Source organism: Macaca fascicularis, chromosome 5 (genome assembly GCF_037993035.2).
Source record: "Macaca fascicularis isolate 582-1 chromosome 5, T2T-MFA8v1.1".
Classification (NCBI taxonomy): Eukaryota; Metazoa; Chordata; class Mammalia; order Primates; family Cercopithecidae; genus Macaca; species Macaca fascicularis.
Genome location: NC_088379.1, coordinates 112,658,133 through 112,678,431, shown reverse-complemented (window position 1 = coordinate 112,678,431; position 20,299 = coordinate 112,658,133). Strand labels below are relative to the sequence as shown.

At 36.5% G+C, this 20,299-nt stretch overlaps 1 protein-coding gene across 1 annotated transcript in view; it reads left to right on the top strand.

Moving 5' to 3' along the window:
- Positions 1-671: 671 nt before the first annotated feature.
- DKK2 (dickkopf WNT signaling pathway inhibitor 2) overlaps positions 672-20,299 on the top strand; it is a 107,812-nt gene continuing 88,184 nt past the window's right edge. The window contains exon 1 of the mRNA XM_005555625.5: positions 672-1,611. Coding sequence (XP_005555682.2) covers positions 1,390-1,611 — 222 coding nt within the window. The 5' untranslated portion in view covers positions 672-1,389. The remainder of the gene's footprint in view (positions 1,612-20,299) is intronic.

Here is a 20,299-nt window from a genome sequence, read left to right as displayed (position 1 = left end):
GACCCAAATCGAACAGGCTCATCTTTTCCTCTCTTTGGTTTGCCCCTTTCCTTCCAGATCCTCTATCCGGATCATTGGCCACCCCCTGGCGCACCTATACGACTCCAGCTTCACACACTCCCTGGGAGGCACAGGCTAAAACCAAACGTGAGCGCACAAAGAATACAATTCTAATGAGCAGATGTGCAGATGCTCACTTTTCTAAAGCTTCCATAGGGTTTTTCCAGCTCTCCCCGCATTGTCAGGGGCTGAAGAAGGGTGGGAAGATCTAAGGAAGGGTGGCGGCGATCACGTGGTGGCAGCTTGCCCCTCTCCGTTTCCACCTTTGCCCTCCGCCTGTTTCCAAAGACCCCTCCAACCGCTGGAGTTGTTGGCAGGAATTAGGAGCCCCTATGTTCCACTCACCCCATAGAAAAGCTATATCCCCCTTTTCCAGCAGTTGTGGGGTGTAGACAGAGCGGGAGGATGAGGAGGAAAAGCTGGAGTGGAAGCCGCAGAAGGAGAAGCAGCACGCGGAGAGGAGGGGGGGCGGAAACGGTAGGGGGTGAGAGAAAAGTTTTCACTCTTCGTCACTCTTGAATTGGGGGCGGAGGTAAAAAAAAAAAAAAGAAAAGAAAAGAAAAAACTCACTGTGAGAAGCTATAAAAAGCAAAGAGGGAGGGGGAGAGAGCAGAGAGAGAGAGCGGGAGCCCGCGGCGAGCGTAGCGCAAGTCCGCTCGCCTGGCGTCGCTGCGCTGGCAGCGGTTTTCTGTCTCTTGTGAGTCAAGGGACTACGCTTCGGGGCAACTGTGAGTGCGCGTGTGGGGGACCTCGGTTCTCTTCAGATCTCGAGGATTCGATCCGGGGACATCTCCTGATCCCCTACTAAAGCGCCTGCTAACTTTGAAAAGGAGCATTGTGTCCTGCAAAGTTTGACACATAAAGGATAGGAAAAGAGAGGAGAGAAAAGCAACTGAGTCCAAAGGAGAAGGAACTGGTGCGGGCCTCCTGATCAATTAAGAGGAGAATTAAACCGCCGAGATCCCGGCGGGACCAAGGAGGTGCGGGGCAAGAAGCAACCGAAGCGGTGCGATCCACAGGGCTGGGTTTTCTTGCACCTTGGGTCACGCCTCCTTGGCGACAAAGCGCCTAGCCTTTGATTGCTTCCAGTTATTGCAGAACTTCCTGCCCTGGTGGAGAAGCTGGTCTCGCTTGGGTTCCGCTAATTTCTGTCCTGAGGCGTGAGACTGAGTTCACAGGGTCCTGGGTCCCCGAACCAGGAAGGGTTGAGGGAACACAATCTGCAAGCCCCAGCGCCCCGAGTGAGGGGCCCCGTGTTGGGGTCCTGCCTCCCCTTGCATTCCCACCCCTTCGGGCTTTGAGTCTTCCTGGGGAACCCTTCGCCGGGAGATGGCCGCGTCGATGCGGTGCAAGGATTCGTCCCGCTGCCTGCTCCTACTGGCCGCGGTGCTGATGGTGGAGAGCTCACAGATCGGCAGTTCGCGGGCCAAACTCAACTCCATCAAGTCCTCTCTGGGCGGGGAGACGCCTGCTCAGGCCGCCAATCGATCTGCGGGCATATACCAAGGACTGGCATTCGGCGGCAGTAAGAAGGGCAAAAACCTGGGGCAGGTAGGAAAACCCTCAAACACACTCTTCAGACAGGAGAGGCTGGGGCCAGCTCTCTTGGGCTAGCAGTTTGCCATTGCATCCCCAAAAATTCGGAGCATGGCCCCAGGTATAGAGAACAGACTGCTGGGGAGGGATTCCCCGAACAGGGTCTGCGTGGGTGGGGGGTGTCTGGGTGGCTGCTGGTCCTGCACTGCACGGAGTGAACGGGTTAGGATTCGGTCTCACCTTTGCATTGGGGCGTGGGCACGTATCAAGATCTAGTTAGTGCTTTCCTGTGGAGAAAGTGGTCAGGATGGTCCTTCCATTTAACACTGTGATCAACTGATGAAGATGTTGATAGCATTTAACCTATAGCACCTGTTAACGTGCCAGGCACAGTTCTAAGCGTTTTACATATTCACTCATTTAATCTTCACAACTTTGTGAGCTAAATGCTGTTGCTTTCCTATTCTGCTAATGAAGTAATTGAGGCACGGATTGATTAACGATTTGCCCAAGGCACACAGCTAGTATAAGTGGCAGAGCGGGATTTCAGTCTAGACATTGAGATATTGGGCGTTTAACCATTATATTTTACACTCCGGAGGGGGAATTAGTCATTTTCAGGTTCTCCTTCCCTCCCAATCACTTTCTCTCTTCAAAGAAGTAAGGTCACAGACAAAACAACTCCAGTAGACACGCATTTCTCACTCACGCATAATTGTACATAAATCACCCGGAAGGAAGCAAAAATGATGAGATGGCAATGACAGCGTCGTAGGCGCCAGCGATAGAGCAGAACATTGAAGGCGTTTTTGAGAGAGGCAACTTTCCGCAGGCGCCTCTGTCTCTGTCACACAGACAGATAGATTGAAAGCCACTTGCAAATAGTTATACAAATAGACACGCACAGAGACTAGCGAGCACACTCGGTACCAGCTGTGGCTGGCGCGCAGTGGCCAGGAGAGGGGGCTCTGTGGGCACTGGGAATCACGACAGCTCCCCCTTCCGCTCCTTTTGTGGGAAGCCAAAACTGAGAAAGCCAGTTTGCCAATGGCACACGCACCTCGCACAGCATAAGTGTCAACCCCTGGCCGCGGCCCACGCCGCAAAGATCTGAGTTTCCTTGGAGCCGACTGATGCTGCGGTTCTGCGCGCTATCGGTGTGCTCCGCCGCCCCTGTCCACAGCGCAGCCAGCAGGGTGAAGGTTGACAGAGAGGGCCAAGCCAGTCTGGGATGGACAGAGAGACAAAACTCAGGCCCGGGCTTGGCCCCCTACTGCCCTCTCACGGGGACAATTTTGCAGTTTTGCTAGTTTTGCAGTTCCAGAACTCTTCCCAGAGCTTTGAAATGTCTACCTTTTCAGCTATCCTTTCAAGGAATTACAAAATCAGCAATTAGATTTCTTTTTTAAGGTCTCAGGAAAAATAAGAAAGTACATATACGTATACACAAACATAACCGTTGCACATGCTCACACACGTGCACATGCCTACACGCTTATGTGACCACTTTCATTCGTTTTTCCTCTCCTGGGAGACACCCTAGGATTATCAATAGCAATGGACCTAACCGTTTCTTAGAAGTGTGTCGTAAGATGAAACAGGGATTAGAAAGAATGGGTGCTCCCAATCCAAATTATGACTTCTCTAATGCTACTGACTTCAAATTTCATGTTCCCAGTTGAAGAAAGCTTAATGTGTAGTTCTCCCAAGGACGCAGGGAAGGACTCAATAGTGTTGAGGTTCCTTTCCATTCTAATCTATGTATTTTCTGGGAATTTTTGTAAAGTGCTTTTTGTTTCTGTCCCACAATTGGGCCCACACACCTGATGTTCCTCTGTCAGAAGATCAGTTACACTCGTCTTTTCATTAGCCATAGAGTTACACAGGGGAGACTGAGGGATGCATCCCACAACCTAGCTGCTTCTTTATGTTTTGATACTGTATCTGTATATAAATCGGTATAAAATATGTTTTTATGTGGTTCCCTCTCCAAATAGCTACTTAATTATGCTTCTTAAAGAGTTTGGAAGTCTACTTACATAGCCTTACATTGAGAATTTATTTATTTATTTATTTATTTATTTATTTATTTCACAAATGGGTTGAATTTCTGATATGCCTTTCATAACATACCAGTTCTATGGAATATCTTTTATTATATTTACTGAACTGGAATCCTAGATTGTTAAAATTTGACATTAAGCTTGTGAAAAAAGTGTTAACATATTCAAGATAAAGGTAAAACAAAATAAAATATTGGGTTGAATAGCAGGAGGATAGCTGGCAAATGGGAAAATTTTATTTTGTATATTCCTGTTTAATGAATGATCTAAAGTATGTACTGTTATGAAGAAACAAATAGTAAAACATTTTCTCTTTGAAGTAAAAAGAATAATTCTTTGGATACTTACGAGTCTCTTTATCTTTTTTATTCTATAGTTATGTGGTTACCAACATTCTTAGTATTATTATTTTCATAAATGAAATGGAAATTAGAAAAGCTGTTACAGGGAAGATGTCATTTCCTTTTGTAGAGAAAAACTCTAGAATAGAAATGTAGCTGAGCTAAAGTTTTAGGCATCACAATAGTAAAATATGATTGAAAATATTGGAATTAAAGTGTCAACTAATCTAATTAGCTAACCATATAGTATCATCCTAAAACCTAATAAGTTTGATTTCCCCCAACTCCCTTTATACTTGACAAATGATGTTGTAATATATTTCCTTCAGGGATACAGGAGGAAGAAGCTCTAGGATGCAGCTTCAAGTAGGCAGATTGGAAACTTAGTCCTCGGTGTTCTTTCTCTTAAATGGAAATTGAAAATAGCCTATTTTAATTTTTCAGGATAGAGAATTAAATTTGGCCACTGCAGAAGAAATTCTGGAATAAATTTAGAAAATTAATTAATCCACAAAAGTGAAAAAGAGACTTATATGAGCTCTAAAGTTTTATTGAAAGTTGCCTGATTTCATGTAAAGATAAATATTCTTATTTACAGGAATTCTACTTGTTCCAAAGGCAAGATGGATTATTTGTAATATCACTTCTGGAAAATGTGCCTTTGAATTTTAGAAAAGATTTAGAGAGAGAAAATCCACTGTCCTCCAGACGTGTTACATTTCTCAGTTTAGGTTTGCTTTCAAAGACACCGTATGAGTTGTAAAGGAAACTGACATAGGAAATTGAGAGTGACAGTATTCAGAAGATTGATACAGAATTGGCAAAAAATGAACTGCTGAATTATTTGCATCAATGTTTTAATTTGCCTTTTTTCAATTGCAGCTATTACTAATAAGTACTGCATGTATGTACTATATTTGTATACAGGCTAAATTAAGTTTCAGGACTGTTACTAATATATTTACATAATATACAAATATTTATGCATTTTAATATATATGCCAATTTCTAAGGAGACTGTTTCAGATGTTCTAAATTAAAAGGAATTTCAAACAAAATCTTCAACATCATGTGAATAAATATATTTTGATGAAGTATGCCATTTCTCGATACTATCTCTGAAGTTTGAGGTGTTGACTTGTATGGGCCACCTTCAAAACAAATTTTAAAAACCCAAACTACTAAAAAAATCAAGCTTTGCAATTCACATATTTTTCTGTGTGAATGAAAAACCTTTGGATTTGTGTTTGCAATTGCTTCTTTTATTCTTCTTTTTTTGTCTTTTTGAGACGGGCAGATGAATTTAATTTGAATGCAATGCAGTAGCATTTTGCAATTCTTTTAAAAGTGACTAGAATAGTGATAATTATAGTTATATTTTAAATGTAGATGAGCTTTCTGGTATGTGTTTCTAAAAAGAAGCTATGGTTTAACATAAATTCAGATTCTATGCTTTTCTGACTTGGACACTTCAAGGACAGTGGTTTGGATGAAGTTATGTGTGAGAAAAGAATTGAAATTCATTGAAAGAGAAGCTTGAACGAGTTGACTGAAGAGCACTAATATTTGTAGATTGCATTTTCTTTAATGAAAGTATGCTGTATCTGTATGTACAAACATTCATGAAAGTGCTCACTGAAATAAACTACACACTCTATTTTCGGTAAGCGATCTCTTCGCTTTCTGAAATTATCCATGACTTTTTTTCTAACCTCAGCCCAACTTTCTCCTGCTTAAGAGTAAATAATCTGATAGCCTCTCTGGACATTGACTAACACTAAACATAATCAGGAAAGCAAATCATTTTTATGATTAAATTTTTTTAAATAAAGGAATTTGAAATAATCCATATTAACGTTCCTTTCTTCTCACCACGAATTATAGAAAATTGATAGTTGATACAAGTGGAAAGTTAGCTCGTGAATAGCAAGAAAAGTATTTTAATGATAATCTAATATGAACATCCATCATTTTATTTTTGTGTTAGACTAGAGAGCACAAGAGGACAAAGTTGCTCAAACTTACTCCAGCTGTGACTCTGACCCTGTCATAATCTTCTTGAATATTCTTATCCAATACAAATGTTTGCACCCTCTTCTCCTTTCCAAGATATTTTGAAACTTATAATTTTAAGATTAGGTAAGGCAATGTCATAGAACTCTAGCTAGTATATTCTGATCTACGAAAATATTGACTCTTCTTCATTTCCTTACAAAATTGCTTTAAATGTACGTTAAAATAGTCGGTTACATTTTAGAAGAAATTTATAATAGTTAACATATTTGCCATTTTAGACTAGTCACTAATGACTGTTTATTCTTTAGTATTGAGTTAACAGCAAAATCAATTACAATCTTATTTCTGCCTGTGACTTTCTGATGGCCTGCTGGAGTTGCTTTACTTCCTTACGCCTCTAGTCACTTGTGCTCATTTATAACAAGGAGATAAACCTGTTTTTAGCAATTTATCTGATTGTTCAAATGGTTTATGTGATATTTGTGTCTGCCTGAGCCTGTTACTGAGTACTTTTTTAACAATCCAGAAGCATAAATCAAAAGGAAGTAAGGCTAATCATAATTGATAGACATTTTGCATTATGTAGCATCGCTTTAAGAATGCACAGAAAGATTTAATACAGAATGCATAAGAAAAATTTAGTATTACTATTTGAGGTAAGCAAAAGTCAATTTTCTCTTCCTTCTCTATCCACTCTTGACAGGAACTAGAGCAGAATATCATATTTTTCTCTAATTTTTATGTTAGGACAAACATAAAGCATTCTTTTAAAGAAGTCAATCAATGTAACATTTGGTAGGTTCTTTTCTTTGTAATGGCAAATTGAATCAAAGAAAACTTTAAGGCAGAAAGATTTCAATATCCTGTTTAATTTTTTTAACAGAAGTAATTAGTTTATGTATCACTAACAACAAAATTGCTACTCTAACATGTATTCCACAACCCCTGAATCTGTACAACAGATTATATTTTGGGAATCTCAATAATAGTTTAGATTTCTCTATGTGCTTTAAATAATAAATTCAGAAATAAAATTAGCAAAAATACAAAAGTAGTAAATTTTTAAAAAATGTTACTTATCTTTTTCCACAGAGTCAAAAGGGACAAATGGACATCAGATATCTTTTTAAATACTTTGCAGTATCTAATTTAAAACAAAACAATCTAAAGCAAAAAAGAACAAATCTACAATTTTAACAAATCAATGAGTGAATAAGTACATTAAATGACAAAACAAATAAAAATACCACAATTAGGGAAAATGACTTATCAAAGTGGTAGATCTGACCAAACCTCTCCCAGGAGATATTAGATCTTCATGTTATACTTTATCATCTGGAATAAGATTGTTCTTTCTTCAGGGAAATAGAAGAAGTGAGTGATCTTCAGGTATATTATTTCCTTAAACTAGCTTGCAAGAACTTATGGCACACAATAAATTATAATAAAGGGTACCATTAACTGATTATTCACTCTGTGCCAGGCATGAAACTAAATCCTCAATTGCATTAACTCTTTTGATCCTCTAGCCAACCCTTTGAAGGAAATCGTAGTATCATTCTTATTTTTATAAATGATGAAACATTTAATAAATAATAAAGACATTCCTGAGACACAGAGAGGTTATACAACGTGTACAAGTCACACCTCTGTAAATGGAGAAAGCTAAAGTTCAAACCTAAGCAATCTAATATTAGAACCCATATATTAAACCACCTACTTATGCTGCTACAATATGCTGTTTATTCTGAATTTAGGAGAGAACATGAACACTTACTCTTCCCTCTCTATACTTGAGTGACATGGGTATAACTCCAATTTAATTAAAAGTCACAACAAAATCCAAATTCCCTGTTGCTCCCAGCTGCTACTCTGAGAAGTCTAAAGTGTGTTAGTACTTCGTGGATGCTAAGGCAGGCACCATAGCAATACATTATTTTCATCTCTGCCTCTACTTCCCTCCCTGCCTTCCCACATAAACCTACCTTTCTTCTACTCTTTCCCATTAAAGTATAAAATGATAGTGTCACCCCAAGTAGAAAGTAGATTCTGTTGCATAAAGCTTATTCTCTCTTCTTTCTTCACACCCAGCAACAAACTCCCCTGTCCTCATCTTCCTGAATCTGAATGTCACTATGTGATAGAGAAGCACAGGCTTTGCCAATGGCTTCTCTGCAATGGCTTTGTTTGTTTGGCTGACATGTCCTACATCCTGATCAGACGGGGGAAATTCTCTAAATTTAGAGTCTTGTATTGCTTTTGCTCTTTCCTTACCTTTGACCCCTTCTAGCTGCAGTTCTGATAATCAGATGATCTGTGTCAGCATCACAGCACTACAATTTCAAACAGGTTTTAAATTCCACTCATCACTGATTAGTTTAATGTGTTTGGAAAAGCCAGTTAATCTCTCTAGTCTTTCCTTTTTTCGATATACCCACAAAATAGGGATAACAATAACAACAACAACCATAAGAGTAATAATGCTTAACTTACTGGGCAATGGTGAGGATCACATGAGATAATATATATAAAGAAAACGTTGAAGAATAAGAAAGTGCACTTAGTTATTGTGCTGATGTCATTATTACCACTGCCATTACAGAAATAAGTAAAGTCAAATGCTCGTGCACCAAATAAGAAGTGGCCTCTTAATCTTCCCCACCAAGTTGGGCAGAGGTACAAGAAAGAAAAAAATGAACTCAATTACTCTGAGGCTAAGAATTATAAAGCAAAACAAGACAAAATAAACATACACATACACATGATGTGACATTTCTACTATTTAATGTTTACATTAAGAGAGATGATAAGTCAATATTGTCTTGTAGAACATAAGCACACTGGCAAATAATTAAGTAATTAGTGGAATTGTGGAAAGAGCATGGAAACAAGGGTACCCCAGATGTTAAAAATACAATCATAGTAGGTGGAGGTCATAAACAAGACAATATTAGTTGTTCAACTACAAGAACCAAAATAATTGAACATCATGTTAGTCTGCTTCTAACAGTATTCATTTGATGTTTTCCAAAGTGAGATAACCCCTGCACTGGCAAGATTCTTGACACTTTCTACACAGTGTATTGGCCAAGACAGCTTGCTAGGATTTTGGAAGGCTGACAACCTTTGTTGAGTGTCAGCTGTCTCTTCCAAGAGGACTCGGAAACTGGGAATTCATTGTTTCCATATCATTTTCTTTTTTTTTTTATTATTTTGAGATTTTTTTTGTGTGATTTAGGTAAACTGAAATATTTTAGTAATGTTAAATCAAGAGTGAAATACATTTCATGGAAGCATGTGATAAATTTCATTTAACATATTGGAAACAAACTGCCAGTAAATGTTTCTATCTGATAATGGACTAAAAAATCTTCATCCAAATGAGAGGCAGAGGGAATAATTATCATTTAAAATCACCTGAAATTACAACCACATTCAAATAATGGTTTTCACATTCTATTTCCTCTCAACCCTTTGAAATTTGGAGCAACAGGTATTGTGTTAGTCTTCTGAAATCCAGAGTCTTTTATCCCCACTAACCATGCTCCGTACTCTCGGCAGTCTATGGTCTAGTCCTTATGCCAAATTTATTTTTTGCATGTTTACTATTATGCTATTTCTGTTTTCTTCTCTGGTTCATTCTTCTTTATTTTCTTCACTTATTTCTCTATAATCATCTACCTAGAAATGTGAGCATTTCCTCCAGCTCGCTCAACAGTTCTCTTTTCTTTCTGTTCCACTTTCTCTTCTTTACTGACATTATTTTCCTTTTTGGAATCACCTGCCACATATGCAGCTGTCTACTTTCAGCTTTATAAAATTTTAGGCCCCATTTCTTGCTCAACTGTTTTGGAAATCCTGCCAGAAATAACAGTAACCACAACATAAAAGCCCTTGATAACAAAAATTACGCCTTTTTTTGTTAACCTCATATTGTCTGCAGTCGGGCAACAAAGTCTTCATGATTTCTGACATGATTAAATGACAAAACAAAGTTATCAAAAAAGCCTGTACATTAATTAAAGCTATAATACTCAAGTCTGATTGCTGAAAATTCGTTCTGTGCTCTGATCTATTTCATCACTCACGGGTGACGAAAGAATGCTATGTAGGTTCTTACCAAAAAAAGTGCTTTTTGTTTCTTTAACCCTACTTGAGTATTTGGAGTTTAAGTTATTGAGTATTTGGAGTTTAAGTAGACTTCCATTTTTTTTCTCTGTGATGGACTTGTTAAAGAAACTCATGTCTGATTAAAATGTGCAAGTAACTATGACTTAAGCTCATAAAATGTTAATGTAATATGCACAAATATTTTAAACAGCATATATTTATCTTCATATATTGAACTATGTACTAGAGTTTTTTTGCTATTTACTTTTCATAAATAATATTTTATTAATTTTCAGTGTGAACAACCTTCTTAACATTTACTTTCAACCTGATAAGAATCTTTTAAAATGTTTGAATATTTTAATAACCACATAAGAGGATTCTCCGAATGTGCTTAAGTATTATCATTAAAGATAGAGAGTTTTATAGAAAGGACCAAAAGAAACTTCTATTATCTAAAAGTTTCAAGAACTTATACAACAGACTAAAGCAGGACACAGAACTGGGTAACACATTGGGAACTGCCTAATTTGACTTGCTTGTTTTACACACGAGGAAATCTGATTAAGAGATGTTTCATGATCTGCCCAATGTACTATAATCAATGCCTGTGACAAAGAAATTCTCACTGGACTTGCATCCTCTGACTTCTAATATAAACATTTCAAATAATCAGAAGAAATACTTTCTGTTAAATATTGAATAAGAAATCTCTGTGAAAGAATTACATTCAGTTGCCTTGAGTTGATTAACTACCTAGTGGGAGATAAATTATACGCAGACTCTTTTTCAGCTCTAAATTTGTGTAGGTCAAAATGTATTATCAAAGTTTACAGTGTCACGATGATAGCTGTGTCAATCAATTTTAAACAAAGGTAATGAAAGGAAGTGGCACTGACTGTATTGTTGCTCACTTTTTCAGTCCTGATACTTTAAAGACATGGTTAGCAAGAAGCCTGGCTGGAAAGTCTGCACAGCAATGGCAGGAGCACACAACAGAAGGGACAAAAGTGGTGGTGGGGCTGCTAAGAATGCAGGGTGCTTGTCCTTTGTCAAAGTGCCAACTAGGATAGAGGCCAATGGCTTTTAAACTTTTCTGACTGAGAAAGAAATATATTTTACACTGTGATTCTGTATCCTCTCTTCTCCACTCACACTCCTAAAAAAGTTTCAAAAATAAACTCTCTTATAGTAGGTAATGCAGTATGACTTTTCAATTTTAGTCCTTCTCTTCTGCTGTGTGCTATTCTATTATTCTATCTTAAAACAATTTTTTTAACGTAAATCATTATTCATTGAATTGATTTGAACACCACCGACCCATTAGATTACTGCGCTTCCTGGGCAGAGAACTTGGGGCATTGTGCTTGGAGATCAGCAGTGTTTTAGGAAGACACTGCCTCCGAATCAGCTCCAGTGAGGGATGCTGGAAGCAGCCTGAGCTTCATGTAGAGAAGTATCCACCTTCCCAGTCCTCTCCCAGTTTCCCTTCTTCAACTTCATGCGGACCTCTGACTTAGAGGGATGGGCCTCTTTGCCTGGGGATATGCTTAATCTCTTCCTCTCTCTCCACTTCAGGGGTAAGTGAGCCATAACTATGAAACATTTGATACTCTGATGTTTCAAACATGATTAATCTGTGTCTGTTACCCATGTTCCCTCTGGGTATATGCCTTGTGCACTATCACACTTTAATTTCGAAGAACATACTGTTGAAAGTGGTTATGATTTCTGCATGGGACAGCAGGTGAGCCTGAAAGCATGCTGGATATCAATTTAGAAGAAAACCTCATTAGCCTATTTTTAAAAAATATGCAGGACCTCAAAGAAGTTACCTAACACCTTTAAGCCTTAGTTTTTTTTATTAGTAAAATGGTTATCATAATAGTAAGTCCTTTCTCCATCTCTTTGCAAAGCATAAAACACTACTTATTTGCCTCAACATCATTAGAGGTTATGTTACAAAAAAGAAATTTAAAACCATTCCACCCTGAATTTATGAAGGGTAAATCTGAATTAAGCAGTTAGATTCAACCAGAGAATAATTTATAATTTTGGAATCATGAATTTAGTTTCTGTTTTGATTGATTACTTTTTAAAAATATGGGTGGACAGATTGAAAGTAGAAGTTTTATTGTTTGCTCTTTTCCTTTTGTCTATTTGTTTTGATTTTCTTGGATTTGTTTTAACAACTAGTATCAGTAGTCATACTTTGATACTTCTAGTAAGAACTTAGTTTTTTGTTCTTGCAGGCAGGCTGCAAACAGCTTTCTTGCTTGCTGTTAGAATATCCTGTCTATTCAAGAAGAGACGTATGCATTTATTTTTTTCTGTCATGCCTGGGATGTGCTACTATTTACATATTTTCAAAACACCTTGAAAGGCTTGATAAGAGTCTCAATAATAGATATCAGTATATTTTTAAGGTTCTGAAACTAAGTTTTAGGGTCGTATTTTGGACACATTATAGGTTACAGGCTTCAGAATAGACAAAGTTCAGAGAAATAAGCAATTGTAAAGCCAGGTTGTATTGGTGCAAAATCACATAGATTAGGACAAAGGAAATATATTTTGTCAAAAACTTTTTAAAGAAGAAAGTGAGTGTTTTTCAAAGCTGTTGAAAATACATTATTATATTGTTACACAAGCGTCAAACAATGTAATAGGTCCATTTATTCATATCATATGTGCAGGAATCTCAGAGTGGTAACATAATAAATATACATATAATAATATAAGGGTAAAATTTGTGTTCAGAGAACTAGTGTGATTGTTTTTAAATTATTGTTAATAGGTTTCATTGGTTTTTTAGAGTAGTTTTAGTTTCGAAAAATAGTTTGACCAAAAGTGTAGTAAGTTTCCATCAAGTCCCTTACCTCCTCCTTTCCCTAGCTTCCACTATGATTTGTAGTTTGCATTAGTGTGGTAAATTTGTTACAACTGATGAGTCAATGTCGATACACTATTATTAATAGAACCCATACTCTTTGCATTGCGCATTCTATAGGTTTTGACAAATGTATAATGACATTTATTCATCACTACAGTATCATAAAGAATAGTTTCACTGTCCTAAACATCCTCTGTGTTCCACCTATTTACCCCTCCTCTCTAATGCCTGATATTCATTGATCTTTGTACTGTATCTAGTTTTGTCTCATTCAGGATGTCATGCAGTTGTAATCATATCATATGTAGCCATTTCTGATTGGCTTCTTTCACTTCATAGCATATATTTAAGATTCTTCCATGTCTTTTCACCGTGATGCTTTTGTTTTTATAAGCTAAAATTGTTTTCCAAAATAAATGAATATTCTTAATTTTATCGAGCTCTGAGTGTAATCTTTGACTTCCAGTTTACTCAATATGTGAGCAAAAGTAATGAATTATATAAACATGATTATTACTCTTTAATAACATGAAGAAAAGTTGAAGATTATACTCTATGGAAAAATTGCAAAGAGGGAGACTATTGTGGCAAAAATAAGGCCAAGGATTATAAGCTATCAATTATATGATTAGATTCTCAGGAAAAGTTCTATATATCCACCTTCCCAGGAGTTACATCTACTTGGACATCTGACAGGCAACTCAAATTGAACATGTTCCAAAACTAAAAGCAATATTTATTTCTCTTAAACTTGCTTCCCCTCTTGTATTCCATATAAAGGTAATTAGCATCGCTACCCAACCATTTGACCAAGTTAGAAACAATCTAGGCTTCCTGCTTTCTATCCCTCCTCCGAAGCAATTATACTGTAATTTATAGGATTCTACTTCTTCCCTAATAGTAATCCTTTTTTACTGATTTATTGCTATCCCAATTTTTCATTGCCTTGATTCAGACCATTGTTTTTTTCTCAATAGATTACTACAATATTATAAATGTTTCCTACTCTCTGAAACATTATCTACACTACTTCTAAAGTGAGCTTTCTAATGTAAAAATCTGATCAGTCTATTCTCCATCTATGTCCATTTCTAGAACATGAACATGTCCATCTATGTCCATTTCTAGAACATGAACTCCTCAACATGGCACACAATATCATCAATTATCTTATTTCTCTCTACTGTGTTCCTCAAGCTACACAGCTCGTGAGTAGCAGAGCTGGGATTTAAGGCCAAGCAGTCTTTCTAAAGTCTGTACACTTAACCTACTTAATCACCGTGCTAGGCTGTCTCATATAAGTTAGAGGCCATAGAAACCAGCTACAGACCTTCTATTGGTATATTTCAAAATTCAGATGTGATTCAAATTCTTCAGGTAAGTCAGTCAACTTGCTAATTGCTTACTTAAGTGTATTAGATGCTATGACCACAGTCAACAAACATTTAGGACAAGGTATATGTAGCAATAAAAACAAATGTAATGCATTTGAAGCATCTAGTTGAAATTTTAAGGTTGAAAGAGGCTCCCAGAAATTGTCTAGTTCATGATTCTATTTCTAATACAGTTTTGTAATTGGACACCTTGATGAGTTTTTCTTTTTTATAAAGATTTCTAAGGGTGAACATGTGTATTGTATCTCTTAGTTATCTAGTTAACTTCAGTTAAGGATGGAAACATTCTGCTTTTTGCTAGAAGTGAAGCAAATGAATAAAATAAACTGGATATCAATGTCCACTCAAAAACTTTTCCTCATTAACAGAAAATGTAATCAAGGGATTTTAGTAATTCTTCACAGACTATACACTGGCTCTTTGGGCAGACAGTCAGACTGACTTGTAGGTACAAGCAAGCTACCTCCATAAAGAGTCAGGAAAAGGTCTGATTGTACTGGGCATTATGCTGAAATTATAAAGAATTGATGTCTGTTTTTTACCCCACAAATATTGTAGGAGAAATTAAAGTTTGATTTTTTTGCCTTCGTAAATGCCTCACTGTTCCCTGAGAAGGTCTGATTCTAACTTTGTAATTTTCAAAGCACATAAGAAATATTAGTAAGAAGAGGCAGGCTCACAGGAAAGTAGAATTGTGGGGAGAAATAACTAAGTTGGAGTGTAGGAACTGGCGGTGAACTCAGCATTGATTGGTGGAGAGATGTCAGTAAAGTGGACAAGAACTTACTGCAGGAAGGGCAGAGCAACAGAAAATGTGCTGAAATATATCAAATTAAGACATTTGATAAATAAAGACACAAGTTCAAAATACTGTCATAGATTTTGTAGTCAAGCTTGCTCAAACATTATTTTCCATATTAGTCACCACAGAGAACTCATTCCTTTGATATTGTTCTGTAGACCTTTGTTTTGAAATTAATTTTAGAAGTAGTTTACATGTTTGTTTATTTTAGGCCATGACTTTAGGGCCATAAAAACATTATACATATTGATTCACACACCACATTCAAAATACTTGGCTCTGAGTGGCTTTTTGTTGTTTCCATGAACAAAGTACCCCATAGAAGGTGAGAATGTCAAATAAATGTGTTGTTTCTCCAAGTAATTTTTTCAAGCTCTAACAAGCATTCTGAGTCAAGGATTCAGCATTGTGATTATAACCGTAAACCTTTCAATGTCAATTGCTTTAAGGTGGAAAACCCTCAGTTGGGTTTAGAAAGTCTTAAAATTTAAAATATAATGGAATATTATTTTATAATCTGGTCTTCTCCATTAGAAGAACATGGTCAAAATTCATGTAATATGCTTATTATTTCCAAAAGAATCATGGTGTTCCAGAAGCAGTTAACGAACGTAGGTCAGTGGTATGTTCTCCACCCCAAACCCATCCATTTTCTGAAAGAGGAGGCAGGCACAAATCATACTCAATGCAATTCCCCAGGGTCCAGTCTGGTGGCACACGTTACTTCATGTGCAACTTAGTTAAAATGTGTGCACAGAGACACACACACACACAAAGCCTGTCAAAAATTATTTTTAAAATGAGTTCAATTGTTTTAGGTTCCACATATAAGTGAAAACATGCATTATTTGTCTTTCTGTTCATGGCTTGATTTAATTATTCTACATTGTATTTAATAATTGTAATATTACTTGTACCCATAGATTTACAGAATTCTAAATTGTCAATTTGCAATAAATTTGTTTTTAATTTTAAAAAGTTATTTTTAAAAAAATGCAAACCCATCCCATTAAAATTAAGAGGAAAGACTAAACTTCTTAACCCATAAAAATGTTCTTACAGTTGTTCAAATTAATACAATGCTTCCACAGTACTCTTTGGAAATCCTTGTAAATTTTCTTGTTTGCCTATTTGCCCTGCTGCTATCTTCCCAACACTTTTCAGGAGGAAATGGCTTTTTAACAAGAAAAATCCTCTTGAAATTACATTTCCAAGTGGGTCCTGGCCACAGCATCTGCAATGCATTGTAACATTTTTGGTCTTTTTAAAAATTCTCATTGTTAAAATCGTAAGTGGCCAATACTCAGGTCTTCTGCCACAGCCATCCCAGTGATTGACTACAAATTGAATTGAAGTGTGTACTATGAATTTTCTTATTAGAAAATAAAAGCTTTCAACACAAAAAGGAAACTATATTTGATGGCCTGAACCTTATAAAATTAAGACCTAAAAATATAACTCTGGTTTTTAGCAGAAATCAATAAAGAATAGTGTAGCTCAACCTCACCACTATTTTTTTTTAAATGTCCACTCTGGGAGAGTCAGACACTAACAAAGAAGATGCTCTAATGGTGGAACCAAGATGTTCTGGATATTCAAGGACTATTTCAAATATCTTTGGAAAACAAAGCCAAGGCAGTGAACACATAATTCATGACAAATCCATGCTATTGGAATTAAGAATTGTACACTCAGTGAAGTTTCAATAGTAATCATCATAGTGAGACTTAATGTAAGATATTGAGGGAGTTATATTCTGTAGTTTTGGTGCATGGAAAGGAAAGGAAGAACATAACTGACTGCTGCTTTTAACACAATGATGAGCAAAATCAATTAGGATAAATACACCAACTTCCAAATCGTAGTCATTGCTTATCCATGTATAATGCAGTCTGACGTTAAATGATGCAGTCTGGCATCAGTATACTACTCTAGTATATTCCTAGCAATATGCTACACACAGCATTAGTGTGACTAGATATTTGAGAAATACATCCTTTTTTCTGGAAGATAGTGACAGCTAACATTTGTGGAGCACTTACTTTATACCAGGAATTTTGTGTTGCCTCACTTAACCTTCCCTAAAGCCTGTAAGCTTCTGTTATGTGCAGAGTAATCAGTAAATCTTTGAGGGACGTAATCAAGCAGGAAGGATGATGCCAAAAAAGCGACCATTTAGATTTTGGGCAAGCTCGGTATTTGGTATCTGTGCTCCCATGTGACTTAGTTTCAAACTCAGAATTATTTGATTACAATTTTAATATAAGACAGTGTTGTCTCGTTAAGTGAGAAGACCACTTGAATTTTGTTTTTTTGGTTTTGTTTTTTTTAAAGTGAATGAGATTGCTTTTTTCCCAAGTTGGAGTTCTATTTTGTTTTGTTTTAGGAGGTTAACATCTCTATACAGCTGTGCCCATAAACTCTGGAAACATTGTTGAAGTTCTTATCTTCTCATCTCTGAGGAGAAAATCCAAAATGACCATAATATTCAAGCGGACGAGGTTGTAAATCTCTCTTCAAAGCAAAAAACAAATAAACAAAAACAACTAAAAACCACCGCCAACAAAAAATAACATTTTAAATACCCGATAACTACTAGTAGTTATTGAAAGGTGGCAGATCGCAAAACAAGGACTTAAAGATAGTTTGCAGGAAATTGAGGTCCCCAAATTGCAAGAGTGTTAGTTTATACTTTTTTAGATGTCAGTTTTAGTAGGAAAAAAGATAGGCAGTTAATACTAATTATTCAATAGAGTTCGTATTGTTCACTGTGTTTCCTTTGACCAGATTTTCAATGATCAGGACAGGGAATGGGTCAAATATCGCATCATGTTTTAGAAGGGCTAGGAAAGAGAGATATTCCCTTGTTGATCTGATTGTCATAAACTGAGCAACCCATAGAACATTTTTGGAATGTGCACATGTTTAACACCTGGAATTATAGTCATACTTCATTCGTCACCAGAATGAAAAGCCAAGGGCCGACTAAAGAAGAATTTCTGAGGCAATTCTTCTGGAGCTAGCAATATACCCTACTTGTCATCTCTCAGATATGAGCCTTTAATCCCCTTTTCCTAAAATTGTTTATTTTAAAATACGAGAAAGGCTAGGGATGTTACAACCGAGTTCTGAGCTTTCTGTTTCAAGAATCTAATCCTTCAAACCCATCTTAAGCAAAGAGACTGGCATTTCATGTGCTGAGCAGATGATGTTCTGCAGCTCTGGCCAGCCCACATGTACAGCTGGGCCGGTCTGGCACACAGGTGTTCTGATTTGGACCTTCTTGAAATTCTGACACCACACTATCCTCCATTGGGAAGGATGACTTGGCTATGCTATTTTCTAGTGACAACAGATATACTGACCTAACAAAAACAGCTCCAGCTAAGGTGATAACATAACCCTCTGACTCAGATTGAGCTCAGATTGAGGGTGTATGGTGTGTTCTAAGAGTCTGAGCCAACTTTTTGGTTTTGATTTCCTCTTTTATATTGCGTATTGTCATTCATGTTTCCTCCCTTCACCTCTCAGAATTTTGGGTACTTCTAAGAAGGGTGGGAACATCCCTCGGTGGGAAAAATGCTGGAGTAATCAAACAAACAAAGCTAAAAATTTGTACTGAAATGGGTGTTTTTTCAATCGTTGGTAAATATTGAGCAACCACATTCCAAAGTTAAGTAGTCTGCCAGCATTTAAAAATGAGAAAAACTGGCAAATTTATTAAACTTTTCATAGCATTTGACAAAACTACTGTAAAAGTAAAAGGAGATTTCAAAAATATAGGCAATAAAGAAGAAATATCATTGCTGTTCCTTCTGCATAATCTTTTATATAATCATTTCAGTCTCACTAAAAATATTTCTCAGTGCAAAGCCCAGATGTTTTGAAGCTTTTTTTTTTTTTTAAGAAAGCAATATTTAAGAACTTTTCCATTCCTTTCCATCTTAGTAACAGCTGCTTCTAACAACTGCTTATAATAAGCATGGCTAAATAGGAAAAATAATAGTGGAAATGAATGAGGAAAGTAGATTGTATCACAGTTTAGAACTTTATATTGTGTCATTACTTTGTCTCTGATTCTCTCTCTCTCTCTCTCTAACAAAAACACAATTTTTAGAATTGTCTCAATTAGTAAAACCCACTCATCTTCACTCAAGTGTGCCCTAAAAAATCAATGGGCTCTGCCTTTAAACAGCTATAATTGCTAAGCTCAAGAGGAAACGAAAAAGTTATTATCCAGATGGGATTTTATCCCACTGCATTAAGATAACTTCAACCTTTGCCGTTAATCTAAACTGAATCATATATTGAAGAGATATTCTGATTTTCAAAGAGGGAAGGTTTGTTCTAGTAGAATGGTGAGCTTGTTATTGATTCTGGACTACATTATAGAATGGATTATAAAGTTAAATACTTAGGGAAATAGAGACACCTAAGAAACAACATAGGTTTATTCAGAATGAATTATGACAAACTAATTTCATTTCTTTAACATGGGGACTGGTATGAGTATGAAATTTCATCCTCACCATCTCCAGTCACTCCTTTTGTGACTTAATGGTCTTCTGGCTTTAAATACCACTGTATGTCAATGACTCTTATATTTATATCTCTAGACAAAATGACTCTCTTGAACTACGTATTAATATATTTAAGTGCCTACTTAACATTTCCACTACTAGATATTTCATATTCAGCATGTCCAAATCCCATATTTTCCCTTTCCCAAACCTGCTGCACCCATGGTTTTCTTCATTTCAATTGATGGTTAGTTTTCCAGTTGCTCAACCAAAAGCCTTGGATTCATCCATAACTTTTCTCTTTCCCTTATACTCATATTCAGATCATTAAGAAAGCCCCTTAGCTTTGTCTTCAAAACACATCCTTAGATCCAAAAAAGCATCTCTATAGAAGTATGATAGTACCTTACAGAATAATAGCTAAAAACTGGAAAAACAAATTAAAAACTAGAATAAAAGTTGCTCACCAAAAAATAATTTAGGAATTTAAATTAGGCTGAATAGGATATACACAGGACAGAGGAGACCTTTCTAAGAAAATAGCTCTTATACAAATGTGAGAAACAT